This window comes from Dreissena polymorpha, chromosome 10, assembly GCF_020536995.1.
Source record: "Dreissena polymorpha isolate Duluth1 chromosome 10, UMN_Dpol_1.0, whole genome shotgun sequence".
Classification (NCBI taxonomy): Eukaryota; Metazoa; Mollusca; class Bivalvia; order Myida; family Dreissenidae; genus Dreissena; species Dreissena polymorpha.
Genome location: NC_068364.1, coordinates 69,657,934 through 69,673,086, shown reverse-complemented (window position 1 = coordinate 69,673,086; position 15,153 = coordinate 69,657,934). Strand labels below are relative to the sequence as shown.

Sequence of the window (15,153 nt, the reverse complement as noted above, 5' to 3'; positions counted from 1 at the left end):
AAAGAATGAAAGTCTAAGTAAAACGCTTACCGCCCTGATAATTCGCAAAACAACACTGCCAACAGCGAGAAACTGTTTTCGCGTAATTCTCAATACGATTCTGTTCGGTCAGCGTGAAAAGGTACGGTTATGTACAGTCATTAACGGTCAGAACAGTAAGTGCGGTCAATTTCATAATATACTTATTTAAAATCTTATGTAATTTAATGTAAAACTTCCAATTTAAGTAAACCATGAAGTCAATATTATGCGCGTATGGACCCCCATAACCATACATTTTTAAGAGCATTCTAAGCTAAATGCATTTAGGGATACAAGAACTTTCCACCAATAAAAGAGTTTTGTTAATGGGTCAGTTACTAGGTCAGAGAGTAATTTCTTTACGATCACTGTCAATCAACCAAAAGTTGCCCTGGACTACGGATCTTGGTTATTAAAGGGGCCTTTTCACAGATTTTGGCATGTTTTAAAGTTTTTCATTAAATGTTTTATATTGAAAAATGTAAACAATGGATCTAAAAAGCTCCAGTAAAAAATCAACAATTAAATTTAAAAATGAAAAAAGGTAACCCTCACCAGGGCTTGAACCACTGACCCCTGGAGTCTTGGAGTAAAAAGTCTACCACTTAGACCACTCGGCCATTCTTCCAGATACTATGTCACTTGTATTTTATACGTAAGCAATCCTCGTCGTTTCACCAAATATAACGACAACAACAGAACTCTCCAAATTATCAATTCGTTTCGCGTTGCAACGCTTTAGATATTATCAGGTTTTTAAATCGTAAAAAGATGCATAAAATCGCTATTTCAGAGCTTGATTAATTTTCAGTATTACTGTTTCCTCACAAATATCATACTGTAACTAAAACGAAAATTTGCGAATCTGAAACGTTTTTTCAAAAATTGTCAATTTACCCAAACGTGAAATAAAATACCGTGTGTGTTTTACAATTATTAGTTTGTATTGATTAAAATATCACGACTGGTATATTAAATTACTTGAAAAAAGTTCATATTTTCAGTATATTCGTTAATAAAATTTCGCGATGTGAAACCAAAAGTACATCGCGAAAATAGGTGAAATAACAATATGCACACTATAAATAACGCAAGTAGATTTATCATTTATATATAAAATATATACAAATCACTTCACATGCACAATTTGCATTCCCGTGTTTACCACGTGACGATAATGATCAATCTACTTGCGTTATATATAGTTAACTGGTAGTTACCTGTACCAAGTAAAATTTATTACCGAATATACTAAAGATATAAAAAATTAATAACTTTTTTCAGGTAATGTAATATACCAGTCGTGATATTTTAATCAATATGAGCTAATAATTGTAAAAAAATACGGTAGTTTAGAACGTTTTTCGTCAATCGCGGTTGACGGTCCCTTTAAAGCATATGTTATGACACCTGGAAGCAGAGCTCTAGATAAGGATTTAGTCTAAAGGGTATTTTACACCCTGATATTATTGTTAAAGGGTATTTTACTCCTTAGTTTCAGCCATAAAGGGTATTTAGGAATATTGAGGGGTATTTTTGTTTTTACATAGAGAACTGACATAGTACATGACGTGTTTTATCTAGAAATATATTTATTATTTGTTATTTATTACTGCAAACAAAATAAATTTTAAATGGTGATATATATTCAACTTACATGTGTTGTATCTCTGTCTTGATTGGTTCATGTAGTACAATTAAACTAAGTTATGGCACTGCTTGTGCAATTGAAAATAAAGTCACACTGCCTGTGGTCTATGTAAGTTAACTTAAAACATCTAAAACGTTAAAACTTGAACTTGTTCTTTTCATAGTCACTCATCTGAACTTGTCTTCACTTTCTTGGCCCGGGGCTTATAACCCTGATTTAATCTTTTCTTTTTTCTCTTTTTATCTTTCAGTTAGACCAGTAATGCATAAGATGGGTCTTATGATCCCACAGGGACCTGGTAAATGTTCGTGGCAATCAGCATTTCAAGATTCTCTCTATGGCAGAGTGCTTTTGTTGAAAGATCTTTGTAGCAAGCCATTATCATCCCATTCAATCTTGGCCGGTTACGCACTTTTATCGATTATAAATACGTACCGAGATTTGCATTGCGTAATGTTACGTACATGGGCCGATTTTTAAAGCGTTTTTTATTTTTTTCAATGCGTAAATACGCAGATACGCATCTTATCTAGAGCTCTGCCTGGAAGTCATAGTTTGCCATCATCATGTGCGTCGCGATTGCGGACAGCGGCTTTCAATGTAAGTCATGACTATGGAACAAATAAATAAAAGATCCATATATCATCAACGAAATTAAATATGTGGAACTGTGTTCTGTATTTGACCCATAAAATTGTACGTATAAAGAAGAACGAAATCAAATAATCTCTGTAGATCGTATCAGTTTCAAACATAAAGCACACTGTAACTGTATACTCAATTATTAACGCTTTAATTTATCTAACTTTTAACCTCAATACGCACGACTTAATGTAAAACACGCTATTGTTTTACTTTCCTATTTAAAGAACGCACTCTCAATTATTGATCACACGTGAATGGTATTGTTTATAATCATGTTGTCGTTTATGGCCATTTGAACCACATTCCGTATCACACCTTTACAATTAAGATAAGCCAAACCCGTAAATTATGTTCAGTACAAATGGAATTTTTCAAATACCAATAAAACATACAAGTATGTTAACAATGTGTTATTTTGGGTTTTGCGTCTTAAGAAATACAACGCCAGGCAACGGTTAAGCTTCGAACTAACTTCTGCACTTACAAGCAATGCAAAGGACGCGATGCACGTTTGGCGTAACGCCATCTGGTTAGACCAGAAATGTCGTTTCAATTAGCAACGCCAAAATAAGCAGGGTTTGCTTAAATTCGCAACTGATCATGTCGGAAACGAGACGCAACTCTATGATCGATAGATCGTTGCATAACTTCAAGATTGCCCTAAACCCGAACTAAAGTAGCTACCCTAAAACAACACGTCATCTCCAGAGAGACATAACACCAGACGAGATCTCCAGAAAGACCTCAAACAAGAGTGATCTCCAGCGAGACCTGAAACCAGACGTGATCTCCAGAGAGACCTGAAATCAGAGTGATCCACAGAGAGACTTGAAACCAGAGTGATCTCCAGAGAGACCTGAAACCCGAGGTGATCTCCAGAGAGACCTGAAACCAGACATGATCTACAGACAGACCTGAAACCAGACGTAATCTCCAAAGAGACCTGAAACCAGAGTGATCCACAGAGAGACCTGAAACCAGAGTGATCTTCAGAGAGACCAGAAACCAGACGTGATCTCCCGAGAGACCTGAAACCAGAGTGATTCACAGAGAGACCAAAAACCAAACGTGATCTCCAGAAAGACCTGAAACCAGAGTGATCTCCAGCGAAACCTGAAACCAGACGTGATCTCCAGAGAGACCTGAAACCAGACGTGATCTCCATAGAGACTTGAATCAATACATGATCTCCAGAGAGACCTGCAACCAGACGTGACCTCCAGAGTGAACTGAAACAAGATGTGATCTCCAGAGACACCTTAAACCAGACGTGATCTCCACAGAGACCTGAAACCAGACGAGATCTCTAGAGAGAGACTATAAATCAGACTTGATTTCCGGAAAGACCTGTAACCAGACGTGATCTCTAGAGAGAGACTATAAATCACACTTGATTTCCGGAACGACCTGTAATCAGACTTGATTTTCAAATAAAGACTTTAAACCAGACTTGATTTCAGGAAAGTCTTCAAAGTCATATATTGATGTGAACTCTACACATGTTTTCAATGTCAACGAAATGGAGTGATATGTTTTGTTAAAAAATATAAATTAATGCATGTACCTAGTCAAACGCAATTTTAATTGTTGTTGTTTAAACATATATTTTAAAACTTAACATTTTCCCCACTCTTATGCTGTTTTCTTTCTATTTCTAGATGATTTATCAAAAGTGGTCAGTAAAGTGAAATAGTGATTTCATTTGTTTTTTATTTTATTATATTATTTTATGTTTATTTAAAGATATTTCCCAACCCTACAAAAGAGCAAGCATTCTGGAAATATGTTTCCAGTCAAAGCCTATAGTTATAACATTTACATTGAAATAATTTTATACACAAATATTTAAAATGTAGTAAAATAATCCCATGACAAAGTTCTGTTTACATTCAATTTTTATTCTTGTTAAAACTTGACCACGGTTCGTTGTTTTGGCATCGGAAATTTTTGTTCACAATCAGAAACCACAACACTTTTATCTTAAAATAATACACCAAAACATTTTATCTATCTTTAAAGACAAACATAAACTTTGTCAATTTTTTTACAAACACAAATTTAATTCTTCGCTCAAATAATAGTAAAATCTCACTTTTTGCATGATTTTAACTACTTAAGTGGCTCATCTACTGCCTTGGCTTTAGCAGATCTTGAAAACTGTATCACAATCGGCTTGCTGTTGAGGATATAACCGTTACACTGTTTCACAATTCTTTCAGCACTCCGGTCATCTGGTAGGGTCAAGAATGCCTGGCCCTTCATCCGGCCTTCCTTCATCAGTCGAACATCGAACACGTCGTAAGCCAGAGGTAGTGACCAATCAATCATGGATCCAAACAGATTTACGAGATCTTGTTCACTGGTCTGTTTTGTAAGATTCTTGATATACAGTCTACTGGTAGGGTCGCCTGGATGGTAATTCTTGAAAACAGAAAAATCCTTCAACTGAGATTCCTTCAATCTTCCTTCTGCTATTTTATCAGCTGCAAGAAACTTTGTCTTGTCAATGGCATAATTCACATCGGCCTTCTGAATGTCTTCTTTTGGCTCTACATGAACTGCCTTGGGTTCCACTTTGCCAAAACCACCTTCCACAACAAAAACCTCATCATGAACAGATGTTTTTCCCAAAAATTCCCCATCTCTCGTTCCCTTCTCCCTGCTACCATGTTCAAACATTGTCTCCACGTCAGGAATATTCATGTTGATTTGTTTGCGTCTAAGGACATCCTTATCTGCCCCTTCGAAGATCTCACTAGGCTTCTGAACAATGGCCGGTTTTATGACTGCAGACAGATCAGGTTGTACCAGCCTCATCTTTTTACGAGGTCTATTCGTAGACCGTGAAGCAGGGAGCGATCCATCAATACTTCCAATCTTCTTGCCCCTTTTCCTTTTCAGTCCCGTCCCTTCATCAGAATCTATCTCTGATTCCTCAGTGCTGCCTTCTTCCATTTCAAACTCCTCAATCTCTCCTTCCTTTACAAGAAACGGTTCACAAGAACCGAACCTTGTGTAATCCTCATGAGGGTCATCCATGGCCAGTGGGGGCGGGGCGGTTGTGGGCCCAAAGGGACAGGGTATATTCATCTTGTTCATCAAGTGTAGAACCTGTGTGTAAAACCTGGAGTGGGACGCCAAAGCATGTGCGATGTTGGTCAACGTAGAAACTGTTGGCGGAGGGTACGCATAATACAAATTCAGTTTTCTTGAATAATTTATGTTATTTTTGAGGAAAGAAATGTCTTCAGAAGCAACAACATTGGATTTGATGAAAGACTTCTCTGGTTTCTTTTCACCCTGCTCAGTGTCAGATTTTGTTTCAGTCTTGCTGTCCTGGTCATGTTTCTGGGTTTCTGAAGGAGGGCAGGGGTTGTCCGACTTTGCAAACTCAACCACCAGTCTCTGCCCTAACACTTCCAGTTGGTGCAAGCGCTTCAGACATCTTGCAGCATTCTCTGAACTGTCAAACCTGCAACACAAGCCTAGATACTAAAAAATCGTTATTATTTACGACTACCAAAAAGTATTTTTTGGAAAAATATGTGCTGACAAATATATATTATTTTACGCAGTTTAAATGTTCCGTTCTAGTATTTTTGAACCGACAACAATATAAATAATCTTTGACACATAACCATGTTTGTATTCACATATTATATAAACCAACATTTCTTATTATATTAAACAAAAAAATCCACATTTGATTATTATTTCAGAATATTAACAGAGGTAATTTTATCTTGCAAACAGAAATAATTATAGATGAACATGGGAAATTAGAGTCAAAATTTATATCCTATTGACTTAAAAAGACTGCTTTTGGACACTCCACCTCAACAAAAACTGCCTTTTGTTATGGCGCTTAATTAAGCTAACTGTAAATTCATGAGGAAAGTAAATGTGGACGACTGGACGTGAGAAACTGATAAACTGACTCCAGCAAACAACGGAAAGGAACTATTTTATAACTCAGTCTGGCTATCTTAAGAACAAATGTTCTGAACAAGTTCCATGAAGATTGGACTATAAATGTGACTTCTAGAGTTTCAACAAGGATTTAATATAGTCATCATGGTGGACATGTTTTCCAACAAACTCGAACCATTTCTGAACTCAGCTGAGAAATCATTGAGACAAATTTTATTACCAAAACTGTAATGTTTAAAAATCTGGTTAGCAGTTGCTGATAAAAACTTTACATGTACTTATGGGTACATAGACATATTAAGGAAACTGCTTTCGCTCCTGACAGCCAAAAACTAATCGAATTTATGTTCATGAGTTTTGAAGAGGATCAGCAAAAGAACATTACTTTAAAGCCATTTTGAAATGATCCCAGTGGTTTCTGACCGGCAGATCAAATGTTAATAAAGCTATAATGAGTAAACCTTAAAATCTCACCACAGCCTTATTTTGAACAAATCAAAATTATTTTGGGGAATTTGTTTCAGGGACATCCCAGGTTCATTTCTGTGAAAACTGTTTAAAATCCATCCATCAGTTACAGACATAAATGATTTTCAAAGCTAAACAGTTTTCCGATTAAATGGCACCCATATTGATGTTAAAGGATTTGGTAATGGCCCAACAAAGAAACATTCCTTATAAGTTTTGTCGAAATTCATCAGGTGATTCAAAGGGACCTTTTCACAGATTTTGGCATGTTTTGTTATTAAATGCTTTAAATTAATAAATGAAAACATTGGAACTTATATATCCAGTATGAAACAGGAATAAAATAAAATAAAGAGCTGTCACCATAGGATGACTTATGCCCCCTATAAACGCTTGATAGAAGTTATGAGCTTTTTTCGAAACCTAAACGCAGATTTCGGAACCTAAAAGCAGACCCTAAGTTCATTGTCAAGGTCACAGGGATCAAAGTTTGTGTGCGTATGCAAAGGCCTTGTCCATATACACATGCATGCCAAATATGAAATTGCTATCTGAAGCGACATAGAAGTTATGAGCATTTTTCGAAACCTAAACGCAAAGTGTGACGGGCAGCCGAACGGACAGTCTGATCACTATATGCCCTCCTTCGGGGGCATAAAAAAGGACTTTACAACTGGGCTCGATCAACTGGCCCTTTGAGAAAAAGTCTAGCATTGAAACAACTAGGCCATCCATGCTCATATGCTATAAGACGTATTTTATACCTTAAAACATTTATGCAATCCTCTTCATGATACGAAATAACACATTAACAACCAAACTCTCTAAATTATTCAATCGTTTCATAACTACAACTAAAAATTTTGCAGATATGAAACCATTTTTTTTCAATTTTGTCAATTTATCAAATGTGAAAAGGTTCCTTTAGGAAAAGAGGCTACTAGTATTTGAAGGAAAATGTTTGACAAGACGATCTATGACTCACCACAACAGTCACTCAAGAACTTCATGCTCATGTCAGCTTAAAAATTTTACAATTTCACAAATACTTAGAAGCTCTACCGGTAGTTGTTCATTCCTTTCCCATTCAGAAGCAAAGTGAAAATAGCTATATGCAGTCAGCATAAAGCCTGAAAAGCAAGCAAGTTACTTGCAGTCTATCTTTGTTTTATGCTGTTTGATGCTCATCATTATCTTCAAAACTTGAATTTGGAAGTAAGGTTTTAAATTTTAATTTATTTTCTAAGGGGCAACAAGCGCATAAAAATGTGTACCTGAATGGTAAAGGGTTAACCCTTTCCCACTACTCAGAAGCAAGGTGAAATGGCTATGTGCAAACAGCATAAAACCAGAACAGCCTGTGAGCAACTCCTGCGAGTAACTCGCAGTTTGTTCAGGTTTAATGCTGTTTGCTGCTCATCAGTATCTAAGGGTTGGAAATGAAGCTTTTAAAATTTGAATCTAGTAAGAAAGATCTTAAATTGAATTTAACTTTCTGAAGAACTACAAATGCTTCAAAATACGTCAAGTCAAATCATATTTATTTATAAAGTCGGGTATATAAATATTTTAACACAAGCTCTTTAGAGCTTTTAAAGCCGACGTATCTAAGAGGTAAAGGGTTAATACCTTGCAAATGCTGTGTGTTTCATAGGTCCAGTTATCCCCATTGGTCTAACGCTTGTGGCTCCGAAGTGGCACAGAAGGTCGATCTTGTCTTGGAGAGACAGCTCTGCTGGCAAATGGCGCACCAGAAGTGTCAATACAGGCGCATCCATGCTGAAACTGTGAATTCCAGAAATATGAGCCCTATTCTGGGAAAACAGGGCTTAATGCATAAAGTATTGTCCCAGTACAACCTGTGTAGTCAACACAGGCTAATTATAGACTAAACTTTTGGCCCACAAAAATCCAAACAAAAACAGAAAGACGTGTCCCTGATTAGCCTGTGCGGACTGCACAGGTTTATTTGGAATGACACTTTATGCACATGCATGCCACATTATCTCAGAAAACTACTCTTTTTTTCATGCTATAATGTGGTTTATAGGCAAATAACCAGGATTTTAAACTTTTGGTAATTTTCAAAATTCTTTTTTTTTGTAATCATTATTACTCATGAATTAAAATACAAAATCTACAAACACACAAAAAATATCTATGAATTCACTGATTTGTTACAATCTGGTCAACTTTGTACTTTAAGTCCCATTATGTGGAAACTGCACATATGATGCCTTCACCAAAGTCAAACCAATCAAAGCAAACATATATTTTGTAAATTTGAGTTTATACCTAATGCTTAAACAAACTTTTCTCAACTTATTTCAATAACAATTTTGTTGAGTGACAAATATCAGCAGAGTGAAACTTCAATGCATCAGCAGATCATTTTTATCATCACTTACGGGTCGTTTATTTAAGGCAAGTGACAACAATTAACATACTGTTATATATTAAGATTACTTTTATACACAAATACATGTACATGTACAATCTTTGTTGCAGTTAGACAAAATCAATATATACTAAGCCGGGGATCGCACACATACTCCAAAATTAGAAATCAGATTAGGTACCCGCTTCAATACTTAGATATGAGGCTATTGAGTGCTGTTATAAGCTATTAATAACATATATTACCCGTAAGTGATGTTAAGTTTTTCCAAAAAAGGGCTTAAATTGTGACTTTAATTGTAAACTTATAGAACATTTTTTTTACAAAGGTCAGGACACATCCACTCAAGTAAAGACGAACATCCTTAAAGAGGGACTGTCCCACCAAGAAAGAGACATATGGCATATGAGAACATATAGAGAATAACAGGTGACTGCTTGATCTTTTTGTAATATATCAGGCAAGGCTTAGAAAAATATAACAGCTAGGATTGCGGAGCTGTTTATTATTTTATTCATGACGAGCCTCATATATTGCAACAGGATCAGGCAGTAACCTGTATTTCTGTTTATCATACCTTTACGTACCCGATTTTTAAGAAAAAATGAAAACAAGAGGGCCATGATGGCCCTGTATCGCTCCACTGTTTTTTCTTTGCGAAAAAACGTGTAATGCGCATGGATTGAAATGTACTCAAGCATGTAACTTTCTCATTCTATCCCTCGTCCCACTGGGCGCTTAAAGTTGGAAGGGTGAGCATTTTTATACATGGAAAAAGTTACTACCGTAATAACTAAACAGACAAAAAAGCCCGGGAATTGTTGCACAGGTCCTTTGCTTATAACGTAGGTACATTTATCTCTCCAAAAGATATTGTCGTTCTTTCTATTTCACATATTTTTATATGCTGAAGATCAAATCTACGCATTTGATTTGAAACAGATTCACAAGACCCATAGGAATCAAAATGCCTTAACCCTTTACCAAACAACACATTTTGGACTTCCCTATTTGAAAGAGGTTGCAGACGTCAATTGAATTAAAATGGAATATGAAGGAAATGATCAGGTAGGGTAGAAATAATTGTGATAAAAGGAGAAATTGCTCATCAACCCACACATCCCTAAGACCAACAGGCCTGAAAATATTATGATAATCTAAAGATTATTTCTTTATATTTATAAATGTATTTAATTAAGTAATACATTTGACTTCTAAGATCAATTCATAACTTATATAAAGAAAATAATAAAATGGTCAGAAATATATATGGATTGTTGAGCAACTGACAATCATTTCAACAATTCATGATCAGTCACAATTCACAGATGGAACAATGAATCATTAGTTATTTTAAACATAAACGATAGTTAGGAACATTGCACTTCACTAATTTCAACACCTTCTCTTGGATACAAAGTTTGAGTTTACCGTGCAGTATCATATATTGACTTTCCTTGAAATAATTATGTTCATGGAAGTTGTGTTTTTAAAATCAATAATATATTATTAAACTGGTTTTAACACTACAAAAAAGACATGAAATTAACATGTCATCCAAAATATTTTCATCCGGATATATGGTCACTTTCGACATATTTAAATAAAACCTGTCTTTTTCAGTTTATAAGAAAAACATTCATAACACATGTTCTTCCTTCAATGCCTTTGTAAGCAGTCACCATCTGACCTAAAATGGCACTAAATGACAGGGTTTTATCTCATGTTTACAAGATGTTGATGTTGTTGTTGGTCACAGCCAAACGGCGGCAGTAATCTCCACTGGTAAACGTCATATGTTCAGTTTTGTGACCCCCGGGGCCGGGTCAAATTTGAGCCCAGGGGAATAATTTGAACAAATTTGGTAGAGGACTATTAGATATCACTAAATACCAAATTTAGTAGCCCTAGGCTCTATAATTAAGAACAAGAAGATTTTTAAAGTTTGCACAAAATAGGCCTTATTTAAGCATATGTTCATTTTTGTGACCCCTGGGGCAAGGTCAAATTTGTTCCTAGGTGCATAATTGGAACAAACTAAGTAGAGAACTATTAGATGTCACTACCTACCGAATTTGGTAGAAATAGGCCCAATGGTTATGGACAAGAAGATTTTTATAGTTTGCACAAAATGGGCACAATATAAGCATATGTTCAATTTTGTGACCCCTGGGGAACGGTCAAATTTGATCCCAGGGGCTTAATTTGAACAAACTTGGTAGAGAACTATAAGATATCATTACATACCAAATTTGGTAGCCCTATGCCATACAGTTATGGACAAGAAGATTTTTAAAGTTTGCACAAAATAGGCCTTATATAAGCAAATTTTCGATTTTTTGACCCCCCAGGGCAGGGTCAAATTTAACCCCAGGGGCATAATTTGTACAAACTTGGTAGAGGACTATTAGATGTCACTACATACCAAATTTGGTAGCCCTAGGCCCAATGGTTATTGACGAGAAGATTTTTAAAGTTTTCACAAAATAGGCCTTATACAAGCAAATTTTCAATTTTTTGACCCACCAAGGCAGGGTCAAATTTGACCCAAGGGGCATAATTTGAACAAACTTGGTAGAGTACTATAATATGTCACTACATACCAAATTTGGTAGCCCTTGGCCCAATGGTTATGGACAAGAAGATTTTTAAAGTTTTCACAAAATAGGCCTTAAATAAGTAAATGTTCAATTTTGTGACCCCCCGGGGCAGGGTCAAATTTGACCCCAGGGGCATAATTTGAACAAACTTGATAAAGGACTATAAGATGTCACTACATACAAAATTTGGTAGCCCTAGGCCCAATTGTTATGGACAAGAAGATTTTTAAAGTTTGCACAAAATAGGCCTTATATAAGCAAATTTTCAATTTTTTAACCCCCCGGGGAAGGGTCAAATTTGACCCCAGGGGCATAATTTGAACAAACTTGGTAGAGGACTATAAGATGTCACTACATAGCAAATTTGGTAGCCCTAGGCCCAATGGTTATGGACAAGAAGATTTTTAAAGTTTGCACAAAATAGGCCTTATATAAGCAAATTTTCAAATTGTTAACCCCCCGGGGCAGGGTCAAATTTGACCCCAGGGGCATAATTTGAACAAACTTGGTAGAGGACTATAAGATGTCACAACATGGCAAATTTGGTAGCCCTAGGCCCAATGGTTATGGACAAGATTTTTAAAGTTTGCACAAAATAGGCCTTATATAAGCAAATTTTCAATTTTTTAACCCCCCAGGGCAGGGTCAAATTTGACCCCAGGGGCATAATTTGAACAAACTTGGTAGAGGACAATAAGATGTCACTACATATCAAATTCGGTAGCCCTATGCCATACGGTTATGGACAAGAAGATTTTTAAAGTTTGCACAAATAGGCTTATATAAGCAAATTTTCAATGTTTTGACCCCATGGGGCAGGGTCAAATTTAACCCCAGGGAAATAATTTGAACAAACTTGGTAGAGGACTATAAGATGTCACTACATAGCAAATTTGGTAGCCCTAGGCCCAATGGTTACGGACAAGAAGATTTTTAAAGTTTGCACATAATAGGCCTTATATAAGCAAATTCTCAATTTTTTGACCCCCCGGGGCAGGGTCAAATTTCACCTCAGGGGCATAATTTGAACAAACTTGGTAGAGGACCATCAGATGTCAATACATACCAAATTTGGTAGCCCTAGGCCTAATGGTTATGGACAAGAAGATTTATAAAGTTTGCACAAAATAGGCCTTATATAAGCAAATTTTCAATTTTGTGACCCCCCCGGGGCAGGGTCAAATTTGACCCAAGGGGCATAATTTGAAAAAATTTGAAAGAGGTTCACCACAGGAACATTCCTGAGAAATTTCATCAGATTTGGACCAGTAGTTTAGGAGAAGAAGATGTTTAAATAAAAAGTTAACGCACGGACGCACACACGACGGACACAGGACCATGACATAAGCCCCGCTGGCCTTTGGCCAGTGGAGCTAGAAATCACAAAAAAGCTGCTATTTTTGCGGGAAAGAATATGACGTGTTAATAATGACATCATGAGCAAGCATGCTTAAAATTTGTAAAAAATGTTTTTGCTGTTTGTGTTGCATTTTGTGTTGGAAGTATATTGCATCTCGGTATCAAATTGTTTGTTTTGTTGAATCTGATTAGATTTTACTAAAAATGATTACTTTATAGTGGATACCGAGTAATCTGACCATCCTCCACACATGACTGATATAAGAACTTCCTCTTGACCATGATATAAAAAACATATTAAGCAACGTTATATCAGGCAGATATCAATGCGGTGGTATGATAAATGGGGGTATTGTACTTATCTTTTATGAACAATTATTAGTATATTTCAACTCCTGACCTGATCAAAAGATAGCAGTCATTTGGTCTGTAGTCATTTAAAGCGATTAGTCCACTGTCTTTAAGAATAAAAAAGAGCTGCCACCATAGGATGACTTATGCCCCCTATAAACGCTTGATAGAAGTTATGATCTTTTTTCGAAACCTAAACGCATATTTCGAAACCTAAACGCGGACCCTAAGTTCAAGGTCAAGGTCACAGGGGTCAAAATTTGTCTGTGTATGTCCATATACACATGCATGCCAAAAATGAAATTGCTATCTGAAGCAAAATAGAAGTTATGAGCATTTTTCGAATACTTAACGCAAAGTGTGACGGACAGACTAATGGACAGTCTGATCACTATATGCCCTCCTTCGGGGGCATAAAAAGTGGCTCAATGTAGAGACTTGTTAAGGAATCACAGTCAAAACTGGAACATTCAACAAATGAAACCACCCCCAGGTTAACATTAAACCGAACCCAAAAACATCACATCGGACATACAGAAAACTTGAGAAAAGTCAAACTGACCTCTTTGCCGGGTTTTTTACAGTGAATTGATAAGGATTACAAATGTGTATGACAATCATTGTGATTAATTAAATACAATAAAAAAATCTGTTAAAACACCACCTGTTCACAACTGTATACATATAGAAGAGAGCTAATTGATATGAAGATATTCAAACATCACTAATCTTTTGATAAATAGATGGCAATATAATGTCTTCAATTAAGATATCAGTAAATATTATTTTTATATTTTGGCATCTACATGTACATTCTATTTAAAAACAGGTTTTTATGAAAGCGCTTAATACTAATTATATACCTATAAAATAAAAAAAACTTGTTACCTTTTCGATTCTCAATTTAGTGAATACTAATTTAGTTTTTTTCATACAACACATTAATGTTCATTAATTAGTTATAATATCCAATTTCATTAAACAAACATATTTAAAAGAAAAGTTCATAAAGAAAACATTTATAATTATCAATAAATTTTGTACATGTAACACGTTTTACTTTCTTATTGTAATTTTTGCTTTAATTGCAACCATTCAATACGTGTTTCACCAACATGCATATTTGAATTGCTTATTTTAGTTAATAACACAATAATAGGGAACACCACTCAAAGTAAACATCACTTAAATATTCTTCACATGATGGTCATTCCACATGGAGCAAACATTGAGTATAACATACCAAAGCAATGTGTACAGCATATGTGAATTTTGTACATTTTGCAATTTTAATGAATTTATATAATGATGTAATGGGTTTAAAGGCAAACATTGTTTGTGGCCGATTAAATGAATTTCCCCCCTATTGAGGCCTTACGACTTTTTTGGCAGGATTGATTTGGCTGGAAGCCGCTTTAATTTGCTGCCTATTTCACTTTTCAAACTACTTGGAATGGTCTGAAGTTCTGAACTAAATAAATATATTGCAGTACGAGTTTTAAAACACACCTTTTTGTAAGAAAATATTAGAGTGTTATACACTGTTGATAGCAAAATAAAACCATTGGCAAATTGATAACAAGGGGAAATAACTATACTGTAGAATTAATATCCTTTATTTAATCGATGAAAAAAGCGCTTCGTCTCTGCATGTAAACACGTATTATTAAATGTTTGTATAACTAGGGAATTGCTCAGATTATCAGAGTTTCGTAAATTTAAGTTATATA

The 15,153-nt window shown here is 35.5% G+C and overlaps 1 protein-coding gene across 1 annotated transcript; it reads right to left on the bottom strand.

The window, feature by feature from the left end:
* Nucleotides 1-4,131: 4,131 nt before the first annotated feature.
* Nucleotides 4,132-15,040, bottom strand: LOC127847444 (RNA-binding region-containing protein 3-like). Its single transcript, XM_052379358.1, has 3 exons — nt 14,933-15,040; nt 8,345-8,500; nt 4,132-5,789 (listed from the first exon to the last, which is right to left on the bottom strand). The coding sequence occupies exons 2-3, from the start codon at nt 8,491-8,493 to the stop codon at nt 4,427-4,429; spliced, it is 1,512 nt and encodes a 503-aa protein (XP_052235318.1). The 5' UTR covers nt 8,494-8,500; nt 14,933-15,040; the 3' UTR covers nt 4,132-4,426.
* Nucleotides 15,041-15,153: the final 113 nt, after the last annotated feature.